Below are 12,229 nucleotides of genomic sequence, written 5' to 3' on the forward strand. Positions count from 1 at the left end.
TCTTCCTTTTCTCTTTGTGTACAAATTAAAACCCAGGACTACAAAATGTACTTTTAAAAAGTCGTTTGTTATGCAGAGAGTTCAAAGAAAAGCGCCTTAATTGTATATTTAAATGTATAATTATGCATATTTTTAATGTATACTCTTAATTTTATTGTAATTTTTAATCTCGATGGATTTTAAAATCTGATGTAAACTGGTTTTTGATGTGTATGTTTATATTGTAAGCCGCCCTGAGTCCCCTGATGGGCGAGAAGGGCGGGGTAGAAGTGATGTAATAAATAAATAAAATAAATAAATACCTTGTTGCATTAATGCTCTTTTCAATGCTTGTTGAACTGTGTCTTGCATTACTCCTCCTTTATTATTACAGAAGAGTCTCGCTTATCCAAGCTTCTGGATTATCCAAGCCATTTTTGTAGTCAATGTTTTCAATATATCATGATATTTTGGTGCTAAATTCGTACAGTAATTACAACATAACATTACTGTGTATTGAACTACTTTTTCTGTCAAATTTGTTGTATAACATGATGTTTTGGCACTTAATTTGTAAAATAATAACCTAATTTGACGTTTAATAGGCTTTTCCTTAATCCCTCCTTATTATCCAAGATATTCGCTTATCCAAGCTTCTGCCGGCCCGTTTAGCTTGGATAAGTGAGACTCTACTGTAGTTTTTTTTTTCAGTGTCAGAAGCAACTTGAGAAACTGCAAGTCACTTTTGGTGTGAGAGAATTGGTTGCCTGCGAGGACATTGCCCAGAGGTCGCCCAGATGTTTTACCATCATGAGGGAGGCTTCTCTCATGTCCCCGCATGGGAAGCTGGAGCTGACAGGCGGGAGCTCCCCCTGCTCCTCCAATTCGAACCACCAACCTTTCAGACTGTAGTCCTGCCAGCACAAGGGTTTAATCCATTGCGCCACCGGGGGCTCCATTAGTTTTTGCTGGCTAGTTACGATATTTGGGATAATATCAGGCCTATGTTATAATCTAAAGGCATGAGCACTTGTCTGTGCTTGGTACTTGAATGGGAGACCACCAAGAAACACCATGTGCTGTAGGCTAGATTTCAGAGGAAAGGACAGGCAAAACTACTTCTGAGTATTCCTTGCCTAAGGGGGAAAAAAAACTATGTAGCATCAGGTTGGAAAAGGTCCTTCTTCACATTGAAAATGATTTTTTCTAAAGGGGTATACAGGATGAATAACTAATAATAAACGTAAATAAATAGTTTCATGTTGAATCAAGTTATTTTACTGAACAGCCAGAAAGGTATGTTATATTTGGAAAATGTATCCCTTCTTTTCCATTTGCTATCATTTTCTCTGATGATTTCCCCTGCAAATCTAGGAATTACATGTTTCGATCTGGAGTACAAAGGTTTCCCACTTTTGGCCCGGTAAGTACCATACTAATTAATGAGTGAAGGAAAAGTTTCAAGACATCTTTTTTGTAGATTTGAAGCTTAATATTTAAACTTCCCAGGGTGGTTTGAGACAAGCCTTTTATCATACCATCATCCAGTAGGTTCAGGCAAAAGAAAACAGCTACAGCCTCTCCTGGAATGTTTGTTTTTCCTAATTACCAATTTTTGTCATCTTGACCACCTGATGTTGCTTGGTCATGTTTTCCAATTTTCAGCTTGGAGTATTGGAGAGTAGGAAATGCAAACTATCATTAACTCTATTGCTGTTGTGTCCATTCAAATAATTTTTGGCTATTGGCGATCCTCAGCATCCTTGTCACAGGGATTTCTCCAGAATGCGAATCTACCAGGTTATGGTGTCATTCCAATTCCAGCCCTTGCCATCCATACAAGACCATTTTAGGCAGGATCTACATAGAGAAATAATGCAGTTTGAACTGCATTACCATATATACTCGAGTACACACTGAGTTTTAGGCCCTTTTTAAGGGCTGAAAAAGCCTCCCTTGGCTTATACACGAGTGAAGGGTCCTGGCTGGCTTATATTTGGGCTGGCTTATACTCAACTATATAGATAATGAGAGTTGGGCAGTCTTATCTTAAATGTAAATATTGAAAAACATTTAACCTACTGATGCCTCAATTAATGTAATTTTATTGGTATCTATTTTTATTTTTGATATTTACCAGTAGCTGTTGCATTTCCCACCCTCGTCTTATACTCAAGTCAATAAGTTTTCCCAGTTTTTTGTGGTAAAATTAGGTGCCTCAGCTTATATTCAGCTTGGCCTATACTTGAGTATACACAGTATATGGCAGTGTAGATCTAACCGTAGAATCAATTCATGAATGTCTTGTGTTTACAAATTCTAAATGCTTGTCACAGCATTTCAAAACGAACACATTGAGACAGTTTGGAAAGCAAGAATGTGTCTGGAATAAGAGAACCTATATTAGAAATTTTGTCTTCCCAAGAGTTTTTAGCATTCCATGTACATGATGTAGACTAGAGGGTCATACATTTCACTCTTGATGGATGTGTTGATTGTGATTGTCCAGAAATGGACATGAAGAACGAATGCGCTGGCATTATTGATGCATCTGTGCCTCCAGTTAATAATGCCCTGGATTTAGGAGCAGAAGTGATGAGGAAGCATCGAGATCTTGTCATCAATATTAAGCAAGTGTATCAGCTGGAGAGCCTATGAGTCACTCCTATCATAATCTTGATAAATGACTTGAACCTGGAAGTATGGAAAAAAAGAAGCCCAGGCCATATGAAGCTCCCCCTTAGACAAATCAGTCTTGGCTGAAGCTGTCAGTTTATAACACTGTCAGGTTTATCAAGAACACCTTGAACATCACAAATATTGAGAACTGTGGAAACTTTTCCTGCTCCCCTCTACACATGCATATATGAATACTCACTCAAGCACAAATGTTGCACAAAAGAGATTGAATAATAAGAGGCTAGATCAGGGGTCCCCAAACTTTTTAAACAGGGGGCCAGTTCACGATCCTTCAGACCATTGGAGGGCCGGACTATAGTTGGCCACCAAGCAATAATAATAAAGAGGGTTGGAAGAGACTCTTTGGGCCATTGAGTCCAACCCCCTTCTGCCTTTGTGCACCAAAAGCACAAGCAAAGCACCCCTGACAGATGGCCTCCCCGCCTCAATGTTAATAATAACAACAACAACAACAACAACAGTAATAAAGAGGTTTGGAAAAGACCCCTTGGGCCATTTAGTCCAACCCTCTTCTGCCTTTGTGCATCAAAAGCACAAGCAAAGCACCCCTGACAGATGGCCTCCCAGCCTCAATGTTAATAATAATAATAATAATAATAATAATAATAATAATAATAATAATAATAATAATAGAAGAGGAGAACCCTTGGGTCATTTAGCCCAACCCCCTTCTGCCTTTGTGCTGTGGGGGCCGGATAAATGGCTTCGATGGGCTGCATGTGGCCCCCGGGCCTTAGTTTGGGGACCCCTGGGCTAGATGGTCATCTGTGAGGAGTGTTTTGATTGTGTGTTCCTGCATGGCATGAGGTTGGACTGGGTGGTCCTTAGAGTCTCTTCCAACTCTGTAATTCTATGATTCTAAGGGCCCTTCCATACAGCCCTATACCCCAAAACATCAAGACAGAAAATCCCACAATATTTGCTTTGAACTGGGTTATCTGTATCCATATATTCCAGTTCAAAGCAGAAAATGTAGGATTTTATTCAACTGTGTGGAAGGGCCTAGGATCTAAGCAAAACTCGCATGTGAAAGAGACCATGAAATACACTCAGCCTTTCATCTTCACAAGACCTCAGTGAAAGTGATATTCTCTCCAGGTCCTCCAGGAAGGCTGGAGGAAGTTGGCCATAGCAAAGAGTCACAACAGAAGACCTAGAAATAACTAGAGGAAAGATTTTAATCAACTCTGTGAATAATCAAATTTGCAGATATGGAGGAATAGCTGTATTTGTTTTCTCTCTTAGAGCCTGTTAATCTTTAAGCCTATGTATTTTTAGGAAGATGTTTAAGTCTGTTTAATACGTTGATGGGAGACCACCAACCGGGTGTTAGAGGCTATAATTCAGAAAAGGGAACTGGTAAAACTATGTTTTAGTATTCCTTGCCTAAGGAAACCCTATAAAATTCATGGGATTGTGTTAAATCAACCGGAAACCTGAAGGCTCACACAATCACAGGATTACAGTGTTTAGGCAGTTAACAATGTCTAAACACTGTAATCCTGGTGAGATTGCACACCACTCTTGATCACAGGGTACAGTAAGCTAAGGCGTCAAGCTTACTGTTTTCTAACCTTGTAGGCTGTATTTCAGAAAAAGGAATTCACCAAGCCATTTCTGAATATTCCCTGTCTAAAGAAACCCAATGAAATCCATGAGGTTGCCATAAATCAATAGGCGACTTGAATGCACACCCACCCACACTATGGGCAAGACCTTATCATGAGGTCTTAGGCTGGATCTACACTGTTATATTATTCAGTTTTTGAATCCAAATGATCTGCTTTGAACTAGATTATATGAATTTACACTGCCATATAATCCAGTTCAAAGCAGATAATTTGGATTCAGAAACTGGATTATATGGCAGTGTAGATGGGGCCTTAGTGAGCAGTGACTGATCAGAGAAGACAACAGTAGACAAGACAGGACAGACAGTCTGACCTGATATAAAAGGCAGCCTCATTATAATTTTAGATGCCAGGTGTTCTCTCCAGATGTTTCATACAATTTCAGCAATCCACTGGTATACTAACACTGTATATCAAAATTTTACCACCTACACATTTTGTGGTAAATGGAGTCAGTGTCAAGGATCAGTGTCAAACACTGATCTATGCTTGTCTGTTAAATCAAAGCACAGTTTCTCAACCAAGGAGTTTCCAGATATTGTAGGGTTTCAACTTCCAAAATCTTTCACCGTTGGCCATGTTGTCTGGGTCACCTGGAAGCTGAAGTCCAACATCATCTGAAGACGTTTGTCTGGCTAAAAACCATATGGCTATTTTATATGACCAAGGATTTGTATGTTTAAATGGTGAAAATAGCATAAATGAAAGGTTTTCCAGGAGGAAATACTTATTCTCTTGGATTTTTTTTTACTGAAATACAGAAGAGTCTAGGAAAGCTACTGCTCTAGACTAAAACTCTGAGAATCCCCAAATAGAAAGTGGTTTTGAGAACTGTAATCCGAAACAGTATCTTTTCCCAGTTCTGCTGCTGGCCACTTTCAAGAGGGTTTTAAAATGTGATTGGGCACAATTCTGAAAAACATAAGGAGTTACAGGTTGAGAATCCCTATCTCAAATGCTTGGGACCAGAAGTGCTTTGGATTTCAGATTTTTCTTCCCAGATTTTGGAATGCTTGCATATACATAATGAAATATCTCAGAGCTGGAGCATAAGTCTAAACATGAAAATAATATATGCTTCATATACACTTCAGACATATAGCTTGTAGATAATTTTGTACACAATGCTATTTTAAATAGTAATTTTGTGCATTCTAGTTTGTTTTTATTGAACAACCAGAAAGCAAAGATGTCACTACCTTAGCCATCCATGTTGACAATTTTGGGTTTTGAAGTATTTTTAATTTCACAATTCCAGATAAATGATACTCAACCTGTACATTTCCCTGAATCTCCAAGTCAATGTGGCCATTAACCATGTTGTGTGCAAGTTAAAATGCAAAGCTCTGAAAGGATATTTCTTATTACATTGTCCTTGCATTTCCTCATCTGATCTAATAAGTTCTGTATTTCTTTTACCTGTAGAGGTTATTACGTTTTGTTTTACTGCTTCTTGTCTCTCAGAAATTTATGCTCATGTGGCTTTTTTGTTTTGCTGTTCAAGTCAATTCAGTTTTGCTCCTTAATTGTTGTTTAGGATAAAAATGCCTCTAGTCTTTCAAAACATTTGTTAGTATTTAGATGTTAACCATGTAGAATCTTTGATCAAACACAGAGGAGGATTTTAACTTAAATAAGACCCTTCATTGTTATATAAAATCCAAATTATCTGCTTTGAGATGGATTACAGGATAGTGTAGACTGATATAATCCAGTTCAAAGGAGATAATGTGGATTATCTGCTTTGATATTTGGATTATCTGGCTGTGTAGAAACTCTTGTGTAGAAACGACCTTAGATACTCTTGTCTCCTTGGAAGAAATCCTTGCAATGGTAGATCAGTGTTTCTTTGGAAAGAAGAGGAAAGGGATTCTGCGTAACACAAATTCACTGGGGACATTATCTGGCTTTTAAATAGATGTCAACCTTTTATTTGAAAATCCTTGAGGATCTCATTAACGCCCCTGAGCCAGGTGGCCCTCTGTGACAGAAGAGGCATTGCATGTAAACAACACCTCCTTAAATGAGTTATTGATACAGCTGCTGTCTAATATTTGGCGACACACTAGCTGTAACCCACATCTTAACATTTGCCTGAATCAGAGCAGAATCGCCAGCCAAGCCACATTGTGTGCTTTGCAGTTGGAGAGATCACTGCCACTTTTTTGTGTCTTTGAGGATAGGTTTTGCACTCCCTTTTGCACTCCCTTATTCATCTCCAATACATTGCCACTTGTTTGTTGGTCTGGGATTGTGCTTTTCAGAGATGTATTGGCAGCTGTCTTAGGCAAAAGGCATAAAGGGACACAGAACAGACATTGATTCATTTATTTACACACACACACTACAACTCATCTTTCGTCAAAAAACGGGACCCAAGGAGGCTTGCAACATAATGTTGCACCAAACACAAATTATAATGCTCAAAGTCAGATAAGAGAAGGATATGAAATGCAGCAGCTGAAGCTGAACTTTCAGTTTTCTCATTACTTGTTGGATCCAATCCAGTTGAGGCTAACAACTGAATTTAAGCCATGGATTCAGTCTAACCTTCCTTCATTTGTTTTGTGGGCCAGCTGGATAATTTATTTAATCATATATATTGTTTCATATTTTTACATGTCAACTTCCCCACCACACACAAATATTTGTGGGACCAGTGCCTGTGGTTTCATTAATCTACTTCCTCTAGGCATTTTTCTAAGTTTACCAATATGAGTATGGTATTCTAAGGTAAGAAGGCCTTCATTTCAATAGGGTTCAATATTATCCATGATTTTGTGTATCCACACAAAGTCTGGAAACATCCATTGCAAATATGGGATTCATACCATATTTATAGTCCTGCAAAATATTCCTCCTCCTCCTCCTCGCTATTTCTTGCATTCTGTATTTCTGATGGAATTGTAGCACAAATGCAATTTATGTGGCTTGTCAAGAAGGCCCCATTTCAGTTAAATGCTGACATATTGTTTCATCTGCTTTGTTGTTCTAAAGAAATATCACTATATTTTGTCTAAAAAGTGGAAATTTTCAAGATCTCTGTATATAGCCCAACCTCCATATTTTTTCTCTCGTCTTGACAAAACAAATCAGAATTGCTTCAGGGTTAAGAAAATGAGGCACACGCTCTCTCTCACAAGAGATGTCACAATTCCAAATGTGTTAAAAATTATTGTTTTGATGCTCAGAAAAGAATCTGACAGGTGCTAACACACCAACACAAGAAAAAATCGAGTGCAGCCTATCTACCGAATATAAAAAGATGAATTTTTCTTGGGTTTATAACAATAACATTGAAATGTTACTTGAAAAGTTGGTTCCACTTGTGTCTGCAAGTGATTGAAAGTAGATGGATTGGTGTAAGTGATTTTATTACAGAGCAATAAAACAGTACATAATCTGTATCTTTTACTCATATATTAAAAGGTTTGTTTGTTTGTTTTTGCAAGATAAAGCCGATATCCTGTAATTACATTTTGGTCATGCAAACCGATCAGACTTGATTGGTGTTGATCTGATTGGTGAAAAGAGATACAGTCAGCCTTCCATATCCATGGATTTTGTATCCATGGATTCAGTCATCCATGGATACAAGCCCTGATTTTGCCATTTTATATAAGGGATACCATTTGACCCAGCTATATTTTCACAGTCGCATGCCCTCCAGCATTAGAGTGTAGTTAAGATGGCAAAAGTTATGAATGAGGAAGAATGTGTAAGCTAAGAGAGGCTGCAATGGTTTGCTTCTGCCTGAGCCTACTGGGAAGGGCAAGGCTCTGTCTCCTCCTCTCCTCTACCCTCTGTTGAGTTAACTAAATGCAAACTACTATTGCATTTTAAGCACCATTTGCAGCAGTTGCAGTAAGTTGTGGGAAAAGAGGGAAAGGTGGAGCGGAACAGAAAAAGGCAGAAATTTTAAAAGCAGCTGAAAAAGTAGGATGATAATTAATTAAGACTGTCCCTACTCAATTGGGACAGTTGGAGGGTATGTATTTTCCAGGCCTTATGATGGAACTCACATGGTACATAGGGATCTGTACCATCCTTATGCCTGAGATGACATTTACTTGGCACAATTAAATAAAGTCTTTAGTGTTTCAACTACAGAGATCCTGGGAATGTCCCGAGTGCTTCATGTATTAAAGTATAATACAGTAGAGTCTCACTTATCCAAGCCTCGCTTATCCAAGTTTCTGGATTATCCAAGCCATTTTTGTAGTCAATGTTTTCAATATATCGTGATATTTTGGTGCTAAATTTGTAAATACAGTAATTACAGCATAACATCACTGCGTATTGAACTGCTTTTTCTGTAAAATTTGTTGTAAAACATGATGTTTTGGTGCTTAATTTGTAAAATCATAACCTAATTTGATGTTTAATAGGCTTTTTCTTAATCCCTCCTTATTATCCAACATATTCACTTATCCAAGCTTCTGCCGGCCCATTTAGCTTGGATAAGTGAGACTCTACTGTATTTCCAAGTGCTATCCAGTCAAACACCCTGCCATGCAGGAAAATATATTAAAAGCACTCCCAAACAGATGGCCATACAACCTCTGCTTAAAAACCTCCAGAGAAGGAGACTCCACCAACTCTCAGGCAGAACACATTCCACTGTCAAATAGCTCTTACTGTCAGGAAGTTCATCCTAATATTTAGGTGGAATCTCCTTTCCTGCAATTCGAATCTGATTACTCCATATCAGAGTCTCAAGAGCAGCAGAAAACAAGCTTCTCCCCTCCTCGATGTGACATCCTTTCCAATATTTAAACATGAGTATCATGTTCCCTCTCATCCTTATTTTCTCCAAGCTAAACATCCCCAGCTCCGTAAGCTGCTCCTCACAGGGCTTGATTTCCAGACCTTTGACTACTTTGGTTGCCCTTCTCTGGACACCTTCCAGCTTGTCATTATCCTTCTCGAATTGTGGTGCCTTATTCCAGGTGAGGTCTGACCAAAGCAGGATAGCGTGAGACTAAATCAGTGATTGCAGAAAAACAAACAAAAAAGAGCCACAACAAGAACAATCGAGTATGCTTGCAGGTGAAACCATGTGATTTGAAGCATCATTTTAAGTGGATAATAGCTCTGACCAAAGCGCATGAGAATTCGAAGGTTCAAAAAGTAAATCAGCATAGAGTTTTAGCCTTAAAGGTATATTGACACAGTACATGTAAGATGGGATTACAAAAATGTTTTTGTGGTTCTATCGACGTAACTACAGGGATATTCTTTAAAGAAATAAAAACAATTCTGCTTAAACAATGCAGAAAGATTGTATAGATAGTCCTTTCAGTGTCACTCCTCTGATGGTGTCACCCAGTGCAATTCCCAAGATATATTACTAGGAGATTGGCTAGAAAGTGAACCTCCATGTAAATGGCAGTTTTACAAATTTGGGATCCGTTTGATTATAATAAGACTAGGGACCCAGTGGCGAAGTGTGTTAAAGCACTGAGCTGCTGAACTTGCAGACCGAAAGGTCGCAGGTTCAAATCCTAGGAGCGAAGTGAGCGCCCGCTGTTAGCTCCAGCTTCTGCCAACCTAGCAGTTTGAAAACATGCCAACGTGAGTAGATCAATAGGTACTGCTCTGGCGGGAAGGTGACGGCGCTCCATGCAGTCATGCCGGCCACATGACCTTGGAGGTGTCTATGGACAACGCCAGCTCTTCGGCTTAGAAATGGAGATGAGCACCAACCCCCAGAGTCAGACATGACTGGACTTAACGTCAGGGGAAACCTTTACCTTACCTAGGGACTTCATCAGCTGGACAGGAGGGAAGCGGGGAAAAGTGTTGGGAAGAGCTGGGAAACTGTCTTACTATGTTCTCCCCTGGCAAGGGATGGATAACACCCAACTCCTGAGAATGGAGTCTTCTCTCTGTTTTAACATGCTGGCAAGGCTGATTCCTATGGGTGGCCATCAGAAGTGGCCATGTGTCATTGGATGACTTCCATGGGACTCCATTTTATCAGTGTGCGAAAACAGGGAGAATGATCTTGTTCACATTTGTGTAGAGGTCTAGAAGATTAAACTTTTTATTACATTTCAGAAAGAAGGTCCAGGCCCAGGTGAATATGAAATAAAAGATAATCCACCTACAGCTATACGGTCATGTTTCATATCAAAGGTCCCACGTCTGTTGCCAGCTCATACTGTGAGTATCACTTGGGTAATATGCCAACCCAAGGTTTGTTTCCAGTACTTGGCAGTTCAGGGCATGACCTAAGCTTGCAAAAGTTATGTTTTAGACTGCAATTCACAGAATTCTCGCCCTAAGTGTAACAAAGCCTATACCACAAGTTATGGAATAGAACTGCAATGATATAGAAGGATATTGTAAGGACCTTTCAACCTCAGAGATATTTTAGGTCTAGACTCTGGATTTTAAGTTTCCATTAATCATGAGATGGGATAATTTATTAACGACTGTTTGTCCACTCATGGGTCTATGGACTGTAATAAATATTGTTGTTGTTTCCATTAATAAAGCAAAATGAACAAAAGAAAAAAAAACATATGTTGCCTTTTAGATAGACCAAGAAAAGCAGCAAAGATAGACCAATATACCAAATTCATGCCCACCATTTTTTCATCTCCCTTGTAGGGAAAGTGTATACTTTGGAATATAGGACTTACTTTAGGGATGGAGGAGGAATGAGTTAAAATGCAGTCAATTCCCAGAATAAACCTAATGATGCCTGGCCCCCCTCCTTGAACAAATAAATCTGAAAATAATGCTTAGTGTGACTCTAGCTTTGCTTTCTGTCTCTATGGTTTTGTTTTATGTAAAGCCTGCCTTCATTTAATTGATTGCCTTCTTTCTTTCCCTTTCTCTGCAGAAAATACCTGGACCAGGAACATATTGGCCTACAAAGCAGTCTCCCAAACAGCCCAGAACCATTGCTAGTTTGGGTCGGGAGCACACCATCTTCTTTAGTAATATTCAAGACATTTAGCACGTGCTATGGACATTGAGTATGAAAGAAAGGCAAACACCCACTGCTTTACTCGATGGAATCTCCTATTTTAATTCATCCAAACTGATCTGTCCACCTTTTGTTCTTCTGTCCCTGATGTCATATCAATACCGCTGCATTCCCCCAGTTCTGTGGTTAGGCTTCATTCCCAGACTGTTTCAAACATCCTAGACTGTTGCTGTTGCTAACCACGACTAAATAGGTTTGGCTGTTGCTGGATTGAGTGCAATTTAGTCTGAATTCAACTGAACATAGTTTTACAGAAAATAACCTTGAATGGATACATGCTTTGCATTATAAAAAGACAAAATATACTCGTTGCAAAATAATTGAAGAGGGTAAAATTTTTACATCCTTTCCCAAATTCAGAAAAAGGGATTATTTGCTGGTAGTGTTTTTATAATATCACACCTTTCTGTTTTCAGTCCGCCTGAACCATGCATTTGACCTGCAAGGAACTTGTTTCATTTCAGAGGCACAAAATCGGGGGGCCACTCTTGCACTGCCATCCCCTCTTTTCAGAATTTCCAACATTTAAAACTATTTTATACCAATTCAGAGGAGGCACCTTTTAGATAAGCAATGGCATGACTGCAAAAGGCAGTGTTTTATTAAAATAGCAATTACAGAAAAAAATTGTAAGAATGTTCTTGGTCTTTTTAATGAAAATCATTTGTTTTGCTTCATTGTTTCCCTCCTATTTTTTTAAAGAAAATATTTATAATTTCCATTAAGTAAAGGATAATTTTATACACAATAATTTTGTGCATGAAACAACATTTATGTGCATCAAACCACTGGAAAGCAAAGGTGTCCGATTCCAATAATCATGTGGATACTTTTGGAACTTTTGGATTTTGGAATTCTAGATAAGGGATGTTCAACCTATACTGTATACTTCCTTAAGCAACACTGGAAGAAATAGGGTTGT

At 38.7% G+C, this 12,229-nt stretch overlaps 1 protein-coding gene across 3 annotated transcripts in view; it reads left to right on the forward strand.

Moving 5' to 3' along the window:
• Positions 1–11,934, forward strand: part of stpg4 (sperm-tail PG-rich repeat containing 4) — a 36,263-nt gene extending 24,329 nt beyond the window's left edge. For all 3 annotated transcript variants that reach the window (XM_062971024.1, XM_062971031.1, XM_062971027.1), the window contains 3 exons: positions 1,354–1,402; positions 10,371–10,475; positions 11,161–11,934. In XM_062971024.1, the coding sequence (XP_062827094.1) occupies positions 1,354–1,402; positions 10,371–10,475; positions 11,161–11,277 (271 nt within the window). In that variant the 3' untranslated portion in view covers positions 11,278–11,934. The remainder of the gene's footprint in view (positions 1–1,353; positions 1,403–10,370; positions 10,476–11,160) is intronic.
• The last annotated feature ends 295 nt before the right edge of the window (positions 11,935–12,229 follow it).

The sequence above is a fragment of the Anolis carolinensis genome, chromosome 1 (genome assembly GCF_035594765.1).
Source record: "Anolis carolinensis isolate JA03-04 chromosome 1, rAnoCar3.1.pri, whole genome shotgun sequence".
Classification (NCBI taxonomy): Eukaryota; Metazoa; Chordata; class Lepidosauria; order Squamata; family Dactyloidae; genus Anolis; species Anolis carolinensis.